This window comes from Bemisia tabaci, chromosome 4 (assembly GCF_918797505.1).
Source record: "Bemisia tabaci chromosome 4, PGI_BMITA_v3".
Taxonomy (NCBI): Eukaryota; Metazoa; Arthropoda; class Insecta; order Hemiptera; family Aleyrodidae; genus Bemisia; species Bemisia tabaci.
In genome coordinates this window covers 5,746,570-5,771,359 of record NC_092796.1, presented here as the reverse complement: position 1 = coordinate 5,771,359, position 24,790 = coordinate 5,746,570, and the positions used below count along the sequence as shown (strand labels likewise).

General features: G+C 36.9%; 2 protein-coding genes across 5 annotated transcripts in view; one reads left to right on the top strand and one right to left on the bottom strand.

Moving 5' to 3' along the window:
- LOC109031330 (netrin-3) overlaps nt 1-11,781 on the top strand; it is a 211,117-nt gene extending 199,336 nt beyond the window's left edge. The window contains exons 3-8 of the mRNA XM_072299195.1: nt 4,119-4,268; nt 4,710-4,781; nt 5,247-5,315; nt 5,941-6,115; nt 6,807-6,981; nt 8,900-11,781. Coding sequence (XP_072155296.1) covers nt 4,119-4,268; nt 4,710-4,781; nt 5,247-5,315; nt 5,941-6,115; nt 6,807-6,954 — 614 coding nt within the window. The 3' untranslated portion in view covers nt 6,955-6,981; nt 8,900-11,781. The remainder of the gene's footprint in view (nt 1-4,118; nt 4,269-4,709; nt 4,782-5,246; nt 5,316-5,940; nt 6,116-6,806; nt 6,982-8,899) is intronic.
- A 3,808-nt stretch (nt 11,782-15,589) lies between these two features.
- The window catches only part of Gpo1 (glycerophosphate oxidase 1), a 28,041-nt gene continuing 18,840 nt past the window's right edge, over nt 15,590-24,790 (bottom strand). For 3 of the 4 annotated variants that reach the window (XM_072299197.1, XM_072299196.1, XM_072299199.1), the window contains 3 exons: nt 23,207-23,395; nt 21,544-21,645; nt 15,590-19,566 (listed from right to left, as the gene is read on the bottom strand). In XM_072299197.1, the coding sequence (XP_072155298.1) occupies nt 19,432-19,566; nt 21,544-21,645; nt 23,207-23,395 (426 nt within the window). In that variant the 3' untranslated portion in view covers nt 15,590-19,431. Of the gene's footprint in view, nt 19,567-21,543; nt 21,646-22,071; nt 22,171-23,206; nt 23,396-24,790 lie in introns of all 4 variants that reach the window. The other variant, XM_072299198.1, reaches the window with a different exon arrangement.

Below are 24,790 nucleotides of genomic sequence, written 5' to 3'. Positions count from 1 at the left end.
TCACTAGGGACTCATACTGTTTGGTCACTCATTATTTTTCCAATACGGTCGACTAGTCTCCCTGCCTCTATAACACCCTCAGAAACGGCACCCGCATTGGACCACCCTTCTTGTCCCAGGACGCATCCCGCCCATTAAACCTTATCATCGACTTTTCCAAGAGCCACTTTCGCTATGTTGCCATTCTCGTTTCTACAAGTATAACAATCTTCCCTTCAGAACTTTTAAGTAAAAAGTTCAGGCTTAAGGTGGCGCTATTTTTTTTTTCACGCTAAAGGAAAACTATAAAGCTTTTCTGCCGTGCTAGAGAAGAACGCCGCACATTAGATCGAGTCAATTAGAAAGGGCAGACATGAAATTTTAACTAACTGCAAATGTTGATGTTTATTCCGTCACAATTTATATATTCAGGAATTGTTCTTGAAGAAAATCTCACGAGAATACCTATGTAGCAACTTTTAGAGCCTCAAAGGTTGTATAAACGGAGTTATAAGTGTTTAAAGTTTTCAAATTTCGACCGACCTCTTCTATTGAGTCGATCCACTGTGCGCCGCGCGCGCCGTATGAGCCTTTTGGATCGTGCAAATTTATTTTGATAAAAATACGAACTCTCTGAGGAAACTTGTGTGGATTTTCCTTCGATTTTTCAGAAATTGAATGTTGATCGATTTTTGATCTGGAAATTTTTATGAAATATATAAATAAATTCTAAAAAGAAGTATTTTATCGGGAGCACGATAACTGGCATTTCCCGCGGTTAGTGCGAAAAATCAGTGCGCCTTCGTATTTTGACATATGCAACGCGGGCATCCATCAAGCACACATAATTGGATCCAGGCCTTGTTTTTATAAACAGCTAGTGCGCCTTCAGTTTTTGAATAAGCAACACGCACATCCCTCAAACACGAATAGTTGCATGCAGATGTTACTAACAAGGCTGACGAACCCAAGCTAAACCGAAAATGCTTAGTTTCATTTGAATCGTCTGTAAATGAGACTCAATTATCTTTCTCCAGCATCCAAAAGCTCAGTAATATACTTTTTATAGCTCTCATAAAAAGGGAAATCTCGTAAAATTTTAACTGTCATTCTGCTACAATGTGTTACCGGGCGGCGTCTAAATTTAAGTAGTGTGTTATATGACGCTCCCTTATCAAAACTTCTTTTAGAAATCGATTCGCACAACCCTTTGAATCATTTTTCAAATGATTTCACGGTGATATTTTCTGTGAACTCAAATATCTCACTCGTCAAAAACCAAAATCTATCTAAGTCAAATTTAAGCAAAGGCAAAAGTTACAACGTTTTTTATTTGATGCGCTTTCCAGTGAGTTAGTTCTTTTTAACTGAAATGACAAATAACATTAAATCAAAGAGAAAGAGGAATATTATTTTAAAACCAGAAGCAGGCATTTTCTGGAACAACGTCAAATATATTAACGGTCGATAGTCTTCGGTTTCTCTTTTAAAGGGACAATCACATTTTCAGGAAATATTCCTCGCATGTCTCCTCTGATTATTCAAATAAGTGGTTTAACACCAAACCGCGTATCTCGCTTCGCCACGTCGCAGAGTTCCTGTCATTTTTTTTTTTTTTTTTTCGGTGTAAAGGATATTATGAAACACAACTCTTTTTGTTTGTCTTTACCCTGTCGAGAATATTGTCTAAAATTTTTCGCAAAGTTGTACCTACCTAAAGATATTCTTTCAAAGCATGTAGGCATAATTTTTTTTATTATCTAACGTTACTTAGTATATTTAATGAAATTAATGTAGTTTATTTTGAGCATTTAGATTATAGATAGGTACAAGACATATTCTTGTAGTAGTTACATTCCACTTAAATAAAATTTCTTTAAAAAAAAACACGTCGGGTAAGCAGAACGGAAATTTTGAAACACCGCAGTCTTGATCCATGTTTTTGAAGGCTTCAACTCATCTAGCGGTCTGTAAGGTAGGTACCGGTATGAAATTTCGAATAGGAAACCGCCTTATTTTAACGAGCGAAATGAAACCTTCGGTCGATGATCATTTTCTGGAACGTCCTGTAGCGGTAGCGGTCTTCTGAATTCCTTCTCGGGGGATAAAACGGACGAGCGCAATCTATGGATGTAAATTCTTATGAATCCGTCCGCAAGTGATAGAGGGAAAAGAGAGGTTAATATATTCCGACAAGCCTCACGCGCAGCCGGATCCACCTCCCAGCGTGAGACCGCGTTGTGCGACAATGTGGACCTGTCTCAATTTCGAATTTTGACAAGCTACCCGTCTTTTACATGCTCTCCCTTGTGCAATTTTCTTTATGGTCCTCGCCGTGAGGTCATTCTCATTTCATTTTATCACACGTTACAAGTTTATTCGCGTGAAAGCTGAGACGACTCGCCTTTAATTTGAATGCCCGCTGGTCAGTGGCCTTGCTGCCAATTCTTCGACCCCGGGGAGGATTTTTTTCACCTTCTCGCGCCGTCGGAATCCAAAAAAATAGGAGGAAGAAAAAGGGATGATAAAAAGGAGGTATATTTGGTGATTTTTCGTGACAAAGTTGACTCAAACTGAACATTGGATGCTTTGAAATTTTGAAAATTTTCTGGAGGAAGCCCCCCCCCCCCCGTACCCTCTTCCCTCCCCCTCTCCTTTCGAAGCGTCTGGATCCATCTACGTCTCACAATTGATCAAGTCAATAGGAAAGATCGTAAAAAATTGGGAAACTCTAAACGCTCGATAACTCTGTTTATACAAAACTTTGAGGTTCTAAAAGTTGCTACATTGGTTTTCTCGTGAAATATTCTTCCATAAGCATCCCTGAATATTTAAAATGTGGCAAAATAAGCGGTGAAAAATTATTTTCTTTGAAATTTTCACCTTTTTGGTAACATAGAGAAGCTCTATCACCCCCCTCCCTCATCTGCCATGTGTCATTCTCTCAGGAGAAGTAGTACAGTCAATTTTTAGGCGTGCAACCTTTTGATAGTTTGAGAGACCTCTAACATTTTTCTCTTTTCAAAATTATAATTGATTAGGGCACGTCCTATCTTCGGCTGTGTTGCTCATGTAGCCCTGAAGCACAAATACTAATGAGACAAACGAAACTAACACAATATGGAAATAGAGCAAATGGAAATACGCGCGTTGACGACGGCGCAGAGATACAACTATTCGTGCTTGATGGATGTCTGTGTTGTATCTGCAAAATTGAAGGCGCGAAGGCGCGAGCTGTGAATTCGCGATGTTCCACAGCTCGGCTTTATGCTGCCGACGAGTTGTCGTGAAGTTAAGAAACGAGGCTCGATTATTACGGCTCTCCCATGTACTGCTGTGTTGCTATTACAGCCTTTACAGCACCACTACAAGTACAAATAAAACAAACTGAAACAAACACAGTATGGAAAAGAGCAAAGCAAAAGGAGGAGCGTTGATGACGGCGCAGAGATACAACTATTCGTACATGATGGATGTCCGCGTTGCATCTGCAAAATTGAAGGCGCGATGGAGCTAGGCGTGAACTCGCAATGCTCCTTTCTTTTCTGCCAGTGAGTAAGGTGTCGCTCAGATTCGGGAGAAAAATTTGAAAAAATAGGCCCGATTTTTTCTCGACTCCGTTGTTCCTCAATTTTTTCTTCTTTTTTCAATTTGAAGTTTGATTCGTCTTTTAATGTCCAAATATGTACAGACCTACATCTATAGCTCGTATGTACGGGCCCTAAGTTGAATATATACAATAGAATAAATGTAAGTATAACTAAAGAGAAAATTACTTGAACCAGATAATATCCTATTGTTGTCTCTCTAGCTCTATATCCTTTTCCTGATGTACACAAACCCACAAACAAAATAAGACACACTTCTATTAAGTATCAAATTATTAATCAACGCGTTAAAGCGTTAATTATTAACGTTTTAATTATTATTATCTATGACTCGCGTGGCACGTTTATTAAACAAGTCTCCTGTCAATTTGAGCGGGGTTCAGCATCTAAGGGTTAATGAAAATACCATTAAAATATGACTGCACCTTGTTCGCCGAAAACTCAGGATTCAAGAGGAGAGTCAAAAGAAGCCTTTTAAAATCAGTCAGTGAATTTCAATAAAATTTAGTTATGTTTCTCTTTTGTTAACAGCGTGCGATTGTCATCCAATCGGGGCATCTGGGAAGACGTGCAACCAGACGAGTGGACAATGTCCCTGCAAAGATGGCGTTACCGGCGTTACCTGCAATCGATGCGCCAAAGGATACACGCAGAGTAGATCTCACATCGCTCCTTGCATTAGTAAGTCCCGAAGTTTCTCTATTCTGCCGTGCAACGCAAAAACGCCGTAAACGCTATTTTACATTTTTTGGAAACAATGTATCACAGCAGAAAAACTTGCGTTTCTTGGAACAATGTTTTTACAGAATTCTTTCACAAATACTTTCAAGAACTTAACCTGAAAATTTGAGGTGCATGGATGAAACAGTTTTTATTTTATAAAGTGTTCAGTTCCAAAAAACGAGGGAAAATCTTGTTGGATTTAGGGCGTTCTTGCATAGCACGGCAGTATTCAGCTCAGTAAAATCCAATATCCAACAAATCATGAATTGTAACTTCCCGAAATTAAAGAATATGCAGAAATAAAATATTTACCGTGTTAAAAGTTGAAAAATGCTCGCTTCATCTCAAATGCATTCTCTTTTTAACCCTACTACCATACTTTGCTTTATTGTGTTACAGAGACTCCGAGAATATCCATCAATCAAATGTCAGCTGATGCTGAACCAAACGGCAACCCCTCAAATAAAAATGGTAAGTTTTACTGGAAGTTGTTTTCCCTCTAAACATTCAGATTTGATCATGTACTTAATACCCACGTAACAAGGTGGAGATATGGTGCTGGGTCCATACCATTTTGTGGGGGAAACAAAGCCAAGAAGTTCCAAAAATTATAATCACGTTATAAATATTCCAACGCATTGTCTCAATAAGTATGGCGTTGGACTTTCATCTCATACAGTGGTACCTATTACAGAAGATTTAAAGTTTTTTAATTTTTTTACTAGAGTCGCGATTGTTTTATCACCCTCTATAAGTGTGTAGTATTCGTACTTTTGATAACTTTAAATTGTTAGAGAGCTTTGGCTTCTCTCAGCTCTCAATGCAATATAATTCTTGATAAATGATAGGTATAAAATTTAGATTTCTTGTTTATTTTATTTGTGTTATTGATCAAATATTTTTTTCTTCTTTTTAAATTTGTATGTTTTTTTCCAGACCAGTGCGGTAAATGTCGATCCGGAACCAGACGACTGAACTTATCGAAATATTGCAAACGAGACTACGGTGAGAGCTTCTTTAAATATTAATTAGTATCGTAAATTCATTTCATTTTAATAGATATTCATAACGTGCAACGTAGTTTAATGAAGAATTTCCTTTCCTCTCGCAATTTTTACCAAATGATCCCTTAATTTGAGAAGGAGACACTTGTGTAACCGTCAACCATCATCTAGATTAAACTAATCTTGAAGAAATCGAATGAAACCATACTTGCACATATTGATACAGGACGATCACCCTCTCTCTCTGTATCGATCTCTCTTTATTAAAGTTTTAATGATTTTGTTTTGTGAAAGCACCTTCGAATAGATGCATTTTTCTACCAACCAGCCAACCAACCATTCATTCATTCATATCGGTGAATCAGTAGCACGTATGCTTTTCTATAATGAAGCCCGACAATAATTTGGTTCAGTGGCGTGGCGTGCTTTGTGATCTATCGATATTTCCCAATTTGAAGCTGTGATGAGTAGTCGATTATGAACACCCTGTTTATCGATACTTTTCCATAAGTTTAAATGGTCGATCAATCGATATATTGCAAAGCACGCCACGCCACTGGTTTGGTTTGATTTATTTTAAAGGAAATCAATCCGCATGCATTAAGTTCTATTTTGTCGTTTTTCAGCAATTTTGGGTAAAATTGTGGAGCGGGAGCAAAATGAGGACTGGGTTCGTTTCTCGCTGAACGTTCAGAGCATATACAAGCGAGCGCGGGATTCCCGGCTCAAGCGTGGAGAGACGCAGCTCTGGGTTCACGTCAAGGACCTTGCTTGCAAGTGCCCCAAAATCAAGCAGAACAAGTAAGCACACCCCGTCTTTTTAATATACCATATCGATGGTGTAATTCCGCATCCACGTATCTCGGTTTGTGACGCTGCAGACTTCCTGTCATACTTTATTTTTTAAATGGAAAACTACTCAACGGAAATCCTCGAAAACTGCCGTGATTTTCCTTCTCCGTGCGAAGGAAATCCCGCGAAAACTTCAAGGAATAATGCGATTTGTTCTCTTTTGGAAAAAGTAAAATAGTAGCGGAGATTTTCAAACACCGCAAATGAGATACGTGGTTGCGGACTTACACCGTCGATATTTTCTCCATTGGCATGTTGCTGGAGATCCATAAGAATATAAGCATAATCGGACTTACTTCATGATGCACATAGTTCCGCTCGGCAAAAATACGTCCAAATGATAATGAAAAGTGAAATTGTCAGGAATTTTCTCATTTTCAGCTTTCCCAACTTCAATCCTAAAATTTTTGTTTGAGGTTTTGTACTGTTGTTTTGAACCAAACGACACATCGAACCACCATCGAATCCGATCTATTTAAAGGACCCAGTTTAAAAATTCTTCCTCTGGCAGCAGCTCTCGATTTTTTAGTGATAACTGTTTTAATCTCGCTGTCTTGAGATTGCATACTCGCAGTTATGAAGGGGATTTTTGAGCTAATGTCAGAAGCAAGATTCGTATTTATTTGTGAACTAATTTCAGGTTGTACTTGATCCTGGGGAAGGAGGAGGAGGGCTGGAAGAGCCATCCAGGGCTCACGATGACGGAGCGCGCTATCGTCATAGAGTGGAAGGACGAATGGCACAACCGGATGAAGAGATTCCAGAAGCGGGCTGCGCAGTGCGGCTAATTCCAACGACCATCAACATCTCTCCAGGTAGAGCATTTCATTTTCTCTACACTAATATATAAAAAAAACCGGCGATATAATGCGTTCCGTTTATTGCAGCCACTATTGCCGGGCTAAGTAAAATCGCAGTATAAGCATTCGAATGTTGCCAAATTTCTTCTTTGAAAATACTCATTTTTGAAGAAATTTATGATTATTACACCTTGAAATTTTCAGACTTGTTTGATCAAATTATGAACGGAATCTTCTGAAAAATCCGAGAAGAAATATTCACAAATTTTCCTGAAATTTTTTGACTTGTCGAAGGAAATTTGGCAATGCCCGATGGCTCATACGGGGCTCTTACCTATCACGGTAGAATTGACAATCTGTTGAATTTGGCTTTAGAGCACCTATATTGGGACAGTATTTTGCAAATGAGTCGTAAAAAATCTTCGACAAGTAACAAGAACTTCCCTCTCGTTTAATGCAATCCTAAAGTTTTCGGTCCAGGTAACTGTGGTTTTAGATCTTAGGAACCGAACTTCAGCTCAAATAACGGAAGTCTTCTGCAAAGAATATTGCTGTGCTGAAGAAAAATGCCGTATGAGTACTCAAATGTTGTCGACTTGCTTTAATAAAACATTTAATTTTGAAGAAAGTTATGCATTTTTTTCTTGAAATTTCTACACATATTAAATTTAATTACGAACAAAATTCTCCGCGAATTCGGAAGAAAGCTATTTAAAAAAATGTCGAAAAATTCGTGATTTGTTGAAGGGAATTTGGAAACGTCTGAAGGCTCATACGGTGCTCTTCCTTAAAACTATAGAATACGAGTCTTGGTATGGCTCACATTAATTCGGTTACCTGAACTGAAATTTGGTTGTCATGACGGAACCCTTCAGTTTTCCAAATGCATAAACCGAAGTTTTTTCAACCGTGTGCGTCTACTAACGCCCCACCTATACTTTGAATTTTTTTAGAGAGACGATATTCAAATAAACTTAATAAAATATATATTTTCATTTTTTTGGAAAGTAGTGAGCATAATTTCACCGGCAAATAGAGACACATTTGCAGCGTATGCAATCTGACATCACGTTTAAGTATAAATAACGGTATGAACGCGGGCTGCAAATGCATCAGCTTTTAAAAAATCTAATTTTGATCAACTTTGACTTTGACCAAAAATGTCGAACCATTTCACCAAATTAAGAGTGCAAATATAAGAACAATACCGATTACTTCGCTTTCGAGGAAAGAATTGGAAAACTTCAGTGCGCGATTTGACAGTGCATCCGAAAGCGGGAATGCAGCGAAGAAAGGTTGTCACAGTGAAATGAAGTTTACTCGCGCATACCTAGACCAATTTTCAAAAATGTAGGCTTGTTTTCAAGCTGAAAGTTTTCTCAACCCCTCATTTTTTTTTACAGATTTGATTCATGTCTTTCCATTCGGAGGATACGGGATATAAAACGTATTCTGTCACTTTTTTCGAGAGACTTAAACGCAGCGTCACAAAAAAAGGAATGGAAAAAAAAAACACTACATCGATGAAAATATTCTCGTTGTTTTTTTTTTTTTTTTTATTTCATTCATTATCTGGGAAGAGAAAAAAAGGCAGGACGGAGGGCGGGGGGGGGGGGGGTCATCACAAAATGTTAGTATTCACCAAATTGCCTTCTCTCGCATCGCGCGCTTCTCACCCTAGCTCCTCAAACGATGTTCAGGCATGAATCCTGGAAGTTACTTTTAAAACCGGTTGCAAATTTAATCGCTATTTTTTCAGCCCATTCTAGGTGTTATGTTAGAAAAATGTGAATTTGCGACGGATTTATCCTTTATATTTAAAAAAAAAAAAATTGTATGATACGAACTTTTTTCAACGAGTCTCAAAAATTGAATCATATTTCTTCAAAAAATGTTATTTTGTTTTCTGAGCAGCTGTTTCTTATGATTTCAGGTCCCTCTCTCAAACACCTCACGTCATTGATAGCAGGGCTGAAATGAAACCCAAATCGCCGTGGATACCTGCTCATGTCTTCTCCGGAAAGATTCTGCGCATGCCCAATGTTAGTTACATAAAGTTTTGTGACGTAGTTGTTTAAGTGTTAATGGTTCCCCTTAAACTATTTCTTGGTAGACCTCTGTGCGAATCCAACTTAAAGCTCTGCTGTAGGGAATTTTTGTGCCATAATTTCTGTCTTACGTAAACACTTCTCACTTCCTTACGGTCCTGGTCTTAGAAACTCTGTTAATCTTCCCCGAGACTTTGGTCGCGTCTGTCGTTTTGAGTAGATCTCGCAAGAGAACCGGATCACCTTATGTCACCGGCACAATATAAATGTCTTAACCAGCGCTATTTATTCTGAAGATAAAAACTCCTCTTTAATTTGATTTGATCAAATTGTTACGGAGCATTTTCCGACTGATGCCTTGCATCAGTTTTAAAATTTAAAAAGATTATATGATTGATGGTGAAACTAATATATGAATATAAGATTCGGCGAATCAATGCACGAGCTAACAGTCATTTTTCGTTCAACGCGACGCGACCCAATTTTAAGACTTTGTTATGACCTTTGTACAGTTGAATCTCTGCCACTTTAATACCCGGCTCCAATATTTTTTTCCATATTATTATTTAAGAGCTGGAGAAAAGAAATGAAGCCGTCACTTTGCGGCAAAATTTCAGTTGATAATGAACGCACAGATATTCGGGTAACTTGCATAATTTAATTTACCCACTTTTGAGCTCTGTGTATTAGATCCGGCGATATGCTACTCCTAAATACCCAGTGGATTTTGCATGCAGCTGTTGTGTTGTTCAAGAATCTGAACAATTTTTATATTACTGATCTAAATACTACATAACTAAAACTGCCCTTAACTTTTTCTAGATGTTTGTAAACCCCTCCTCATTCTTTTTACTTTCTTAATTTTTTTATCGAATTGTGAAATAATGTAATGTAAAATGAGACAGTGACATAACGTGCTGATCATACGGCCGAGAACTGTTTATTTTACGGAAATTGTACCCAGGAGATTTCTGCCGCTAAGAATTCAGCAGAAGGGTTACGTATTTCTGTGCGTTACAGTAAAGTCACTGTTGGCCCATCCAAACATTACTTTTTCCAATGAAACTGAGTTGCGGATGATACTCGTGCTATGAATGAACTGAAGAATCAATATTTTTTTTTTAGAAATTCTCAGCTGAAAGGTGTCAAGTGTGTGTCGGAAGTGTAAAATTCTGAAATGATCTCATGCTAATCTGTCCTCTGAGGACGAAAAAATATCTACATCGTAAGCAACGGATCAGCTTTAGAACTTGAAAGCACAGGATGAGTGTAAGCATGGGCGGAACTAGGAAATGTTCGTGGGGGAGGGGTATAAGGACGGCAGAAGGAGGGCATCTAGGGGTGTCTAGAGGGCACAAAATACACTTCAATAAGGGGATCTGCGGGACTCCCCTCATTCCAACGGAGAGCGTGGAGAATTTTTCTAGCTTTAAAGGGGGTACGGAGGGCCTTCCCTAGAAAATTTTGAAAAATTGAGTCGTCTGAGGTGCAAATTTTAGCTGAACTCATGTCACCGAAAATTCGATCCAGTTTCGATTTCCGAGACGAAATTGTCACGCCCTTTTTCTTCCGTGCTAAGGAAAAACGCCGTATGAACATTCGAGAGTTGTCAAATTTCCCCGAATAAAATATGTATTTTTGAGGAAAGTTGTGCATATTTTTCCTTGAAATTCTCAGATAACTTAGATTAAACCGTGAACAAAATTTACTGAAAAACTTGAGGACAAATATTCACAATTTTCTCAGAAAATTCTATTTTTCTTGAATGAAATATGGCAACGTCTAAAGGCTCATACGGCGTTCTTCCTTAGTACGGCAGTGCTTAGCTACTCAGCAAAATCTCTTACGTCTCTCGGGAGGGGTCAAGTAGATTTCGGGAGAGGGCAAGCTCCTCCCCCCCCCCCCCCCCAGTTCTGCTCATGAGTTTGCAAGCCCACCATATTGGAGGGGAAAGACATCGAAAGTGAAATGTTGCATGATGTGTCGACCGACACACACTGACCATTGAAATCCTGATCAGTAACACAGAGCAAATTTTTCACCTGATCCATTTTCAGCGTAAATTGAAAGGGACCTAATCGTTCTTTCATCTGACGTAGTGACGTCACCACTGAGCTCCCTTGCCCTTCAAAAGAATCGTCTGATTCAGAAGGAGTTAAGTGCATATTCGCAACCCTTGTTCGACATCAGACCTTCGTTCATTTCAACCTGTCTCGTTGCCATAAGTTTATAACGCGGAAGAATTTGTCTAATTAACTTTCAATGTTTGTAAAGTTTAAGTAGATAAGGTAACCATTTTACTTTAATGTCCTTTTTTGTACGGTAGCTTTACTTATATTTTTAAATTTATTAGTAAGCTTTTGTAGTGGTTGCTGCAAAACAGAATGTCTCTAGTCAAAAATAGAATGTGGAATGAACTTTCAACTTATTTAAATATTTTCGAATCTGAACCCTCTCTGAGAAAGAAACCTCTCCTCGTGTTGTAGGTACTTAGCGACCCCTTTTTTCGATCTTGACGTGGACGCGGATGTAGCGATTTGCGTGAGGTTTTAAGAAACACGATTTTTCTTTAGGTTAAATTAAAAAAAAAGTGCATGAAATGGGAATCGTCCATTCGGACTGTGGGTCTCTGATTTTCCTTCAGATTTCCCGAGGTATTGAAATCCTGCAGTAGCTACTGCCATGGCCGCAGGTCCTTGAATCGGTTCTTTTCACCTATGAGGATTGGACTTTTTATTGAGTCAGTCCCCTCCCCATTTCTTTTTTTTTTTAAAAAAAAAATTAGGATCCGTCATGGTTCGTTACAACCCACCGTAACAATTATACTTTTGTACAATAAAACTAGAAGTCTCAGAAAGTAAGGAGTGAGCTAAACCGAGCGTCGAATTAGAGGTGTTTAACATTGAGTGCTTCAGATCCTAAAATTAAATGAATCTCCTTGGAGCAAAGACTCGAAATACTTTAAAAAATAAAACAATTTAAAGACATACTTCACAAGAAGTAGATTTTTATAGTTTGTCACTTGTTTGTAAAGGACAAATGGGAGCCTCGTAAAAACTTCATCTTCTACGCGCAATTTTTTTTTTTCAGATTGTTTTGTACGCTATTGGCGTATTTAGCTTTTAGAGGTTTTTATTATTTCCTAACTCGAGGTTGTAAAATGCTTGGAATGGTGGACGCTGAGACGACTTGTTCATGTTGCCTTATTCTTTTTCACAGTATTTTTTTTCTTTTTTCCCCCTTTCCTTTTTCAAAGTTTTTCCTTGTCACAAAAAAAACACAAAGCGCGAAACGCGCACTGATGCCTACAAACCTAAGGGGATACTTCAAGCATTGCGCAATGCTTGAAGTATCCCCTAGGTTTGTAGGCGTCAGTGCGCGTTTCGCGCTGGCAGCACGCCGCGCCGCCGCAGCATGCCGTAATAATCGAAATATATCGTGTTTGTAATTATGAAATTTATAGGTCAGGGTGTTAAAATGTAGGCAATTTTACATCAAATTCGAAATTAGCGACTCAAAAAACATCTGTAACTTTCGTGATCTTTCCGTCATTATCCGACTTATTTCTTCATTCTTGAGTTTTGGACCATAGTGCACCGCGGGTGGTCGGCGGCTCATGAAATTGGACTGCGTTTTGAAATTTGGAAATTCTGGCTCTTCTGGAAAAACACTTATGCGCATAGGGAAACTAATGGCACATACGTTGTTTTAATACCGGGCCAGAATCTATAGTTCCAAATTGCAAAATGCAGTCCAATTCTCCCCTGTACTCAACCGGCAGCGAGCAGCAAATCGGAAATTCAAATTATTTGAAAAACGAGAAAATCCCCGCCAACCGCATCACACAATGGGACACCAATGAAAGATCACAATTTCTCACTGTCTGAATTCAACTGACTCTTGATTTGGCGGAACGCTGCTCAACGCTTTCCGTTCGAGAGAGATCGGAGAGAGCTTTGAGTATTTGTGCATCCAAGCATTTTACACCGAATTTAAGTACAATTTTCCTCGTAATTTATTTCAAGTTAAAATAAAATCTCTCCCACTCAACCGCTGCTTTCCAATTAATGACAAAATAATACTATAAAAACGTAGTCAAGTACAGCTATGCATCAAGATCACAGCTTACTTGAACTTCTCGAAAGCTCACCAAACATTTCCAACTACGTGAGTAATCTCTCCTCTGTTTCAACCGTAAATGTAAGAGGAACAAATAAACCTCACATGATAGGAATGAAAGAGTCTAAATTCCTACTTTTTCTTCGATTCAGCGGGCACCGTACATGGGATTCAATTCTCCTTCATTCCGGTGATTATGCAATACCACCTACAGAGGAACCGTATGCGTCTTTCCCTTTCTATGCGCGAGTTTCACTAGTGTAAGGGTCCACTCAAACCTCCGTTCAAGGAGGGAAAAACGGGTTCCCACTAAATATTGTCGAGCAATATATCTGCTGGGGCCTTATTTCAAGCAAATCCTGGAGGTCCCATTCATTTTAAGTTGTCCGGGTTCCATTTCCATAGGCGACAGGGGCGGGAAAGCTAAATCCCATGTTTTCATACCAACCGAAAAAAAACCAACAGCATTATTTCTTTCCTCTTTCTGTATGTTAGGGTGTGTGTATGTGTGTGTGTGGGGGGGGGGGGGGTATTCGCCAACTCTCCCCTATAAGCCCATGAAATTGGGAAAGTGGTGCTAGCTGGTGCTACTCAGCATTCCATAATTCATGGGGGAGGGGGGGGGGGGGAGTTCGGGTTTGAACAGCAAGTGTGTTATGCGATGGAGGGGAGGTATTCGCCAACCCTCCCCTATAAGCCCATGAAATTTGGAAAGTGGTGCTACTCAGCATTCCATAATTCATGGGGGGGGGGGGGGGGGGTTTCAAGTTTGAACAGCAAGTGTGTTATGCGATGGAGGAGAGGTGTCCACACATGGGAGAAGTATGTTATGTGACACTCGGACATGCCCTTTGATAGACACTGATCTCTAATTGACGCTTTTTAAAGAATAAGAGCTTTACTTATTTTTCTCCAATAGTTCCTTAGATTTTTAGGTGGTGTTGAAATTCCTTTCAAAATTTGAATTTGAAAAAAATATAATGCCGTTTTCGACGGTTAGAAATTCTTTAAAATATGCAGTTATGCAATATTGCAACAACCTTTTCATTGTTCAAACGTTTTGACCACACTAAACCAATGAGGTAAACCTTATTTGGTGAGCTAATTACACCTCAATCTTTGTATTTAAAGTGGAGTATAATCCAAGGATGAATAAATTAATGTGAAAGTTACATTATGTGTCAATGGGTGCCATTAAAAGAAACACTGTCAGATTCTCAGGAACCCCTAACTTAGTGTTATCTTTGAACTTGAGCCTCCTTAAAGTTGAGTAATTTCTAAGAACATTTCCGTACCATTCCTTGTATTCATCTGAGCTTTGTTTCAAAGTTTACCTGCTTCACATGCCAGCAAAAATAGCAGCAAGCTGCTATATTATCTACGCAGGTAGATGAAAGAGTAGATTTATTTGAAATGGGGTTTAGGTGCCTAGACTAGTTCTTGTACATTAAACTTCACTTCAAGCTTCTATAAATTTAATCTGTCATTGGTTCGAGTTCATAAGACTTCACTAAGATTTGCTCAAAACCATCTCTGTTCCTTTTTTTCTACAGTGGCACATTTCATGGTGAGCAATTGAATAGAGTATTTTTAAGGTACCTACTTTACCTAAGTATTAGTGATTTATAAAATTTACCCTCATGGTTATCATAGAATTAGTACCTATTTATAATCTGTACCTATTTATAACTTTTGAAACTTTCCCCTAATTTAATTAACCGAGCCTTTGATCCTCGGGTCTTCTCTTATCACAATTTTGTACTTCGATCCATTTTATAGCAGATAAGTAAAAGGCAAGATTTGGGAGGAAAAAAAATTAAAAAATGAACAATGAAAGAAATCCCTCAACTGAAATTTTCTGTTTCCCTTTTTATATGCTTGTGCCAAACTTCCTTAAAGTAGTAATAAATTTGTGTAAATATCGGTACATTAAATATTAAACAAGTTTGAATAAAGTTCTGTTTTTATTTTAAAAAAATTAGTATTTTTGGCTGACAACATGAACTTGAATTCCCTGTGAAGAAATTTCTTTTTTTGTCAATTTCTCCAAAGATTAGACGACATACCCATCTAGAGAAATGTGAGTGAAAACATTGTCACTCTAGCAATCACGTTATTTTCAAAAAGAACATTGTGACAGTATTTTCGCATGCTTTATACAGAGTATCGGTCTGAACAATTTGTATGAAGAACCCACAAGGAAAGAGAAAATACATAGAATCTCAGACTCCAGGCTCCACTTCATTTACTAGCTAACCTTTGTCAAGTTTTCTGTATCATAATCTTTGAGAACTATTTCATGATTATCGAGGCAAAAATGTGATATTTAGTTATTCCCCAAAAGAAAGCATGACAGGGTAGCTATTTTATTACTCTAAATATGATTTGTTGGTTTAATGTTGATGCCTTCCAAAAAAGGATAATAAACAAAAAATGAGAATGAGGAACAAACAAGATATTTGGTACAATAATTTAATAACAAAATTTAGAGAGATTTACTCTGATGACGGACAGAAAAATTGATCATTAGCAATGCTTTCAATTAGAGGATACAACAAAAACAATCCAAATGATTGAATGAAAGTGTTACAAACCAATAGGTAAGATTCAACAACAGATGTTTAGAGATGTAATTGAGCCAGGAGATACATCTTTTTGGTATTTGGTGGCAAATATTGCCATTCCTTCAAAAAGTAAGGAGGAGAAGTAAAGACTGGGGTGGAATCTGATTCCATAAAAACAAAAACAAAAAAACAAATTATCGTCTTTATGAAGACTTTGTTCAAAAATATGAATGCCTCAGACCTCTGGGAGATCAGAGATTCATAAAAGAGATTAAACAATGGTGTAAAAATAAACCAATAACTGAATAAGTTAGTTAAATTAAATAAATTGAACAGCTACTGGTGACTTTTAAAAACAGTAAATGTTCCCTTAAATTTCATCATAGCACTTTCATTGTTGGAAAACAATGCACAAAAAACATTATTTTTATTACGAACATCGTATCTTACTAAATTATGACAAATAATGACGCATTCCGTAGTTTTTAATGCAGGTCTCATGGACCTAACGATCACTTTTTTCAGATAGAAAGCTCCATTAGAAAGCTGACTGATGCTTACCAAAAAAATTTTACGAAACAGTTGTGGATGCTTGATTCAACGATGAGCTGAGCTTTCGTGGAACGAAAATTCAACTTAACAGGGCAGGATATTAAGTCTATCTGTTCTTTAAAAATCACCAGCATTGAGAATAATATTAAAATTGGTAACTGAGGCTGAAATAGGCTTCAGAGGTACTATAGGACATAGAAATGTTTAAAATAATAACTAATTTTCACTGGTATTAATAAATAGTTCCTTACATGCTAGACAATAGATGTAAAAAGAAATTGGAACCGGTAGAAAAAAGCACTGCTGAAGAAACTTCTGAAAGGTGTGAAAAATTACAGGAGAGGATTTAAAAAAGTTGCATAGCTATCAAGTGAATTATGATGTTGTACAGATGTAGAGGTTTTTGAATGGGTTTTACCTGAGAGATATGAATGCACAGGCTGAGCAAAAAGTTTCAAAATAAAAGCTGATGAATAGAATGAGAAGTTAACAGTGTGTAAACACTCGGTAAAACTAAAAAAGTGTACATCTACTGCATAATCGATTAATATCAGTGGTCCACATATAAAGAAATAATAAATTATTTTGACTACAGAATCTCTGCATTACATAACAATGCAAAGTCGAAAGCAGGCTCAGCAAGCAATTCACAGATAATTTATAGATTGAGGCAAATTCTGAAAGAGGAAGTCTATTGTGAAACCTACTGTGCAGGCACGATTTGCATAAAAAATATACCTAAAGGTGCGACAATGTGGTTACATATTGGAATTAGAAAAAATTTCTGCAGAACAAAATTAACTTAGTGAAGCTTCCTATGTGTTTGGAAGAGGGCAAAAACCAACAGATAGAAATGGGCGGTAATTTGCAAAAAAGTATGATTCGGTCACTCTCGTTTCAGAAATTGCCTCTTTCATGAGAATAATAAAAGATAATCACAGTAAGATGCAAAACACTCTCATAAATGAAGTTTTAGCCACTGTAGGAATTAAGCTAAAAGAGAGGGACACACATTAAATTAGAATTCCTACATAGTCATCACTTTGAAAGTAACAGCTCAGGAGCTATAAATATATACCACTTATTTTTGCTCATGATCAGTTACTCAACAGAGCAACAACACATTAAACTAAAATCAAGAGGATAAACAATTATGTACTTCCATTAAGATTTGTAGAATTATCAACAGAAAAATTGGAGGTTGATTACCTTTGAATGTTAGACGCAGTAAACAGCAATACCTCCTCAGAGGAAAGTATTGGCTTTTGATACCTGTATGCAACGGCAGTAGAGCGTCATAGTTGCATTCAGTCTATTTTTGATTGCTACTGGACAGCGGCAGCGCAGATCCACACATTCAGCAAATAGTCAACTCCCAACTTCTTTGGCTTTAGTTCAAATTGAAATATACTTGAAAAAATGAGGGTTTTTGATAAAATTAACAATGAAAATCTGGGGCAAATTTTGACAAATGTTAACCTCTGAAAATGAAGAGAGGTAAATTTTCAACATCCAATTCAATATTTGTCCCAGCTCACGTCTCAGAAGTATTAACGACAAGAATGAAAGGTAATTATTTTTTTTGTCAGGTACCTAAAAATTGTAAAACTTTTGCACTGAATTTCAAAAAGATTATGAAGTCAATTTCATATGAATAAAGATGAACATTGGCACCTGGTTTTAGGGGTAACCCAACTTCAATTGAACGGATCAAACACACTTAGAACAATAAATTAAAGAGGTTCACATGAATTCCTAGAATGATCCGGGTGTTCCTTTTTCTTAAGATCATACTAGTTACACTGTTACAAACTTCACATTAAAATGTAGTTATGAGTCACTTCTTCACTTCTTTTTCAGACATTGATTCCAGAATAAGGTCAACTTGAGCGTTAAAGTGTTATAAATATTTTAAGATGATGAAAATATTATGACAGAAGATGCACACTTAAACTGAATCAAGCAGTCAACCTTAAGCAAGATGGTACCAAGTTTTAAAGCTGCGAAAAGGAATAAACAAGAGCATGATGTGCAATTCCTACTTTAGGTAGTGCTGGAGTCAAATATACCTAAATAATATTTACAGATGGCACAAATTGAATGCCAAATAAATTGATTAACGCACCGAGTTAAAAATCACAAGTCAATCGCACACAGGGTAAATCACATACAGATAAATATTTTGAGTTAACAACAATAACAAAGAACAGGTTAGATCCTTAATTAACCTTGCCTTAAAAAATATTCACATGGAGAGGAAAATCTGAGTACTCCTATTTCATGATTAAGTGAGGACCCAAACGAGGGCCAGCCTTGAAAAGCTATCTTAGGAAACAGACCAAAGAATTCCTACCTCAAAATATTTACTAAAAGGGTTTCCGTGAAGTTGGTCTGGTTCTAGCACGGAGACAAGGTTTCAAGAATCTCGAAAACACGTTTTTGAAGAAGCTATCTCCTTCATTACAACACATCTTAACCATGCAATAGGGCCTCCAGACTAGTGTTCCTCTTTAACACGCAGACAACAATTTAAACGACACAATTTACCTTACTGAGAACATTCAACCACAAATGAAGATGAGCGAGTAATCAGACAAAATTTTGACTGAAACAATGGTTTAGCCTAGGGGCTTTTGACACTTTTTATTGCTTCTGTTAAGTCTACATAATTCAAATCCAAAACGTTCTTGCGTCAAAAAAACAGAGTAAATTGCTGGATGAGGAAATTCAGAGACTGCCTGGGATCACAGAATCGCAACATCGGTTCCATTACTATGTACACATTGAGATTACATACAGATTCATCAATGAGGTGAAATCATGGTACAGACTGGGGCTGAACCTCACCATAAAATACTAACAAAAAATGAACCATTCGTGTCTATGTTTGTTTTTTTTTTCACTGTTTCAATCAAGATGTGTAATAAATTGTCTTTAAATATTTGGGTTTGCTAAGGATGATGTTCGTTATTTCAAACGAAGAAATGATAACGCATTGCGATTAAAAATCGCCTTTGGAAAAACTGCCTAATGCTTGGTGATTGGTTGCATTGAGATAAATAGGAGTGAAGGTACCGTTACTGCTGACAAAACGGCAGTAACGCTATTGGTATACTACAATTAAATTGCACAGGTAACTTCATGGGAGGAAAAAGTGGTAACTTCTTTCAATACTGATTGGTTTAGAGGCCACCTCCACTGCGCTCAACGGAGATTTTCTTCTTGAGCTTATCAGCTTCATGTTGCTCCTCTTCCATCTCTGCCATACGTGCGAAACGGGAATACGTCACGTGACCAGACTTGATGGCGGACATCATCTGCAATATTAGAATGATACAGTTAGCAGCAGATAATGGAAGTAGCCCTCATGAAATTAATTCAGATGTTTTAGAGCTGCCAGTGTGATCAATTTTGATCAGATTTTACGATTGTTATTCAAATTTTGAGAGTCTTCGCTAATGAAAGTGAAAAGACTGGATCATGTAAAGAATGTCATGACATCACTTGTCTAAAATAAGAAGACAAGATTTTAGGAACACAAAGAAATTGCGCTAGACTGTAGGCAAGAACTTAAACTTTTGCGGTTATGATTGTATCATGGGTTGCCGTAGCCACCTCTGGACAAAGTCTAAACACAGCATTCAACTATACAATGAAAATACCTGTTTTTACCTCACACGGTCTTTGAAAGTCTACAAAATTTATTCCATTGCACTCCACCTTGGAGGAAAGCTAAAAATCCGTCATTAAATCATTTCTATAGAGACTTTGATGAGGCTGAAATGTGATGGATCTACGAAACGAAAAGGGATGTCATCTTCCAAAAGAAAATCTTCCATAACACTGTACAAATTCATGACGAAAAAAAATCTGGAAGTTTTTGCTCAAGTTTGACTCTAAGAGGTAAAAAATTTAAGTAAATATGAGTCCAGAAGTTCCAAGACAGAAATCATTGGTTTGTAAAAAAGCAAGGTTTCAGTTTCTCCAAAAAGTTAGGGGAAACTTGCTTCTAGAAGATAAGGTCCCTTATCTAGAATTCGGTCACGAATATGTTTCATTCCTGGTGTTCCTGAACAAAATGAACACTCAGTATTTTGTGGCTACATATTTATCATTGAGTTGGAGCAAAAAAAAAATTATCAACTTCGGTAAAAACTTGAGTAGCTTAGTTGAAAAATTTCGGTGGTAAATTTAATTTGCCTTGATGAATAACACTTCCACAGTATTCAAAATGATAGCAAACATAGTTGAATAACATGCGGCCTGTTGAAACAAAGAGCTTTTAAAAAGGTTACAACTTGTAAAAATTTAAAATCAGCTATCCAAAACCATGCATGATAAAATCCTGGCAAGTCTGATAAAGAGATAAATTTTCTGAGATATTCTGGTATTTCATGTTTTTAATAAACTTTATGTGCACACACTTATGCTTTCACAGAAAAGCTAAGCACTCATTCTTGTCAGTGCTAAAGCTAAAGCAGTGGGAATATTCCTACTGCTCTATTTCATTGAATAAAAATAAATTACGTAGGTACATAAAACAAATGAATAAAAGGCATTTTTCAACAAAATTTACAGAACAAATGACAAAAATGCAAAACAAAAGAATACGGAAAACAAAAGCAACAAAATGTGGCAGCTATTGACAAAGTTGTTCCTTGCGCTCTTTGAGAATGGCTGATTTTTTATCTCATCGAAAAAAAAATTCATTTCCAGAAAGGAAGTTTTTGGAGGAAGCGATTTTTGAAAAGTCAAGTCGAAAAATCGTGATTTGAGTTTTTAACAGGAAACTCTTAGGCAATCTAAAAAATAATTTGGGAGAGATTCAGTTCATCCTTTGGACTAACAGATTGGAGGTTTTGAATCTTTTACACTCCAGATTAGCAGAATAAAACTCTCAAGTAACTTTTCCCTAGAGATAAGTTCTTGAAACAAAGAACCTCAAATACTCAAAATTTGATTTGACATTTTTTATGCTTCAAAATATTTTCAAAACACATGTTCATGCAAAGGCACCAATAACTCACTTTTGAATTTTCTACTGCTAACATCAATTCTGCAATTTACCGTCACATTCCATGATAAATTTTGTGGTATCAATAAAGAAATAGAACTTGTGCACTACTTGACTACTTGTCCATTACACTATTACTAAGGTCCTCATCTAACTACAAATGCGCATGAGCAAAATTGTGTTAAATTACTATTATGGCTGGAAAAAGCATGCACAGGTTAGTGAAAAAAAATGTACAGTCACAGTAAAAAATAAAAGCCAAAAGTAATGAGTCAAGTACCTGCAAGTACTCGTCTAGCTCAACTTGGCCATTCATGTTGGTATCGATCTCTTTTAAAATCTCGTGAAGTTCCTCGCCCGACACCTGAGCTTCCCCGAAGTGCTGTAACAAGCGATAAGCATCACATTCCTACTCCTATGCATTCTACGCCCGCGCAGAGCATCTGACACACAATACATTCTGACAGCTCAGATGCCCCACATCTCAACATTAATCAAAGACTACGTGTAACTCAAAAAATTCTGATCACAATAGATGAGCTAACCTCAACCTTTGAGGGATTAAAATTTAGAGAAATATAGCAAACTTTACATTTTGTATTTACTGATTCTATTTTGGGAGACTCAGTTTAAATAAAAGGAAAAGAGAGCAGAAATTTTTGAGTTACACTCAGATAAGTACACACTAAAGAGACAAATTACAGTACCGATGAGCAAGGCTCATAATTGAGGCCTTCCCAAAATGCTGGCTGATAAACATGGAACCCGGTATCCCCGTTCAATAGGTATTACTTGCTGGGATCTTTACCTGCAGATAATCAGCTAATTCCAACCTGTTTCCATAAAGGGTTTCGACTTCGGCTTCAAAATATCTTATGACATCGTCAGGAAGGGGCATGCTTAGAGCCTAATAAAACATGACAAATACGTGTAAAATAAAAGAGCATTTGTACCCCTTGCTCACCTCGCATCTTGAACTAAGGGTCAAAAAAGGAAAACTAAGAGAACTCTGCATTAGACATTCTAAATCTTAGCGACACTTTAGTTTGTCATGCGCAAAGATTTACAGTCAATGCTTTCTACGTTGAAGGTGTTATCTCATCTGAAATTAATGTTAGTGTTCTAATATAACGTAATCTAAAATCATCTGCATTGACGTCTCGATCTTCTCTTTTCTCTCTCATTTAAAAGAAAAAGAAAATAATCTAAAAAAAGATAGAGCATTCTTCTCCCTCTTTTCTCCCCCTTTGCGTCCATGATTCCTATTAATGATCCTAGGATTCTATGATTCCTATTAAGAATAAAAAAAAGTGAATAGAAGCAAAAAAGAATCTATTTTGACTTTCCAGAATCAAGTAATAAAATCAAAGAACTGAGAATGATAACTTTTGAAAATGTAAACGGCATTTTAATAATTAAATTAAATTCATAAAATTTTGGATGTGTACAGCTTACAACCCAACATCCTTATCCCCCTTTGAAAACCCATTTTACCTGTAACTGTAACGGGAATAAATGCTCCTCTTTCCAAGAATCATTGTTCAAGCACACTTATAACTTGGAAAAAAGGCAATTTTGTGGCTCTGAAAGAGATAACAATGAATTTGTACCTAGAATGACACTTGCACCATCTAAAAAAGCCCCCCCCCCCCTTTCAACCGTTTGTAATTGAATTAATCGTAATATGTACTTTAATTTTTGTCTTCTGATGAATAGATATTTTTAATAGTTTTTATAGATTATATTCAAAGTCTTTTTCTGATTGCAAAATTTTCCTTTCTAACGGAATATTTGACATAGTGTGCATTTGAGAAGTTGAGCAGACTTAAAACCATCCGTTTTCTTCCTGATCATTAAAATGGAGGAAATTTCGTATTCTAAAGTTTGGCCTTCACTGCAAGTATGCGTAAGGAAATCCCGAAAGAAACTTTGAGTAAACATACCTTGAGTCCTCTTCGAATATCATTAATGGAAACATAACCTTTGTTCTCTTTGTCGATGATGCCGAACCTCTTGATGTACATCTGAATCTCTTCTTTTGTCAGGTTAATTGGGATCTTGTCTCGAGAGGCTCGGTTGACCAACTGACCCATTTCATTTGCCAAAAAGTTGGTTGCTTCATCATATTGCCTCTACAAGAATAAATTACCAATAGTTAGGAATAACTACGACAATAAATTACCAATAGATAGCAATAACTCCAAGAATCAACTACCAATAGGTAGGAATAACTACAAGAGTAAAAAGAGACTTCATCCAGACTTTATGACGTTTGACTGTGCAAATCTAAGCCTTAGTTTTGAAAGAAAGAAAAAAAAAGATTAATAAGGTTTGATTGAACCAAGGTGTTGTATTGAATATTCACTGATTACTGAGGCACCTTTCGGCTTACGCCATCTTCATTCTCATCATCTCAGTACATATTCATCGGAACATAAATATATCACAGTTACTTTACACTAGTTGTCACAAGCTTAACAATATATACGTCGTGGACATCATACAAAAAGTCTAAATTACAAGAAAGTCAAATAGTTCAGAGCATCCTTTCTAATAAAATCGTAAACATTCGAATCAGCTGATTGTGGCTACTTGCACTCAAGTGCACTTTGAGTGCAGGTAGCCACAATCAGCTGATTCGAATGTTTACGATTTTATTAGGAGTAACGCTCTGAACTATTTGACTTTCTCGGAATTTAGACTTTTCGTATGATGTCCACAATGTATATATTGTTAAGCTTGTGACAACTAGTTTAAAGTAACTGTGATATACATATTTATGTTCCGATGAATATTCAGGGTTGCCACAAAAATTTGGAAATGATTTTCCCTGACTTTTCCAGGTTTTCCCTGACAAAAAATGGAGAAATTCCCTGACCTTTGAGAATGCGCGCCATGACCGCACAGCCAAATTTACACCTTGCTAGCTACCATCGCACTAATATAGCGTCTCATTTGAAATGCGCTTAAGCTAAGGAGTCAGAAATTAATTGTAAAACATTTGGAAATACAAAAAGGGTTGTTATCTTTTTCTTTTAATTTTGATGCTTTTGACTTTCTTGAGCAACCCAATAATTGTTTTAGAAATGAAAACTTTTGAACGATTGTTCTTTTGAAGAAACACTTAAAAAAAAGGGTCTTCCCTGGTGTTCGTTTCTCTATTTATCTCTCCCTTCCCAGGATTTTTCAAACACCTATTTTTAAAGTGGGCTTCAAATGGTTTATTTTTTCAAGAACTTTGATGCTTTGCGTTTGCAATAATCCTAGACACTCGAATTACTTTAAAGAAGAAAATTAAACGGTTAGTGGTTAGTCATCGGTAGTAGTTGAAATTTCAAAAATACACACAAAAACTGGGCATTCCAATTTGCGTTGCTTGTTGCGTTGGCGACCAAATACGGCTGCATAATTTAACTCTTGAATGCATCGCGAGATATGCCACTTCATCGCAATTTATATTGCGTCCAAAACCGAAAAAAGAAAGATTTTAAGCAACTCGTAAAAATTGTCAATTTTTCCCTGACTTT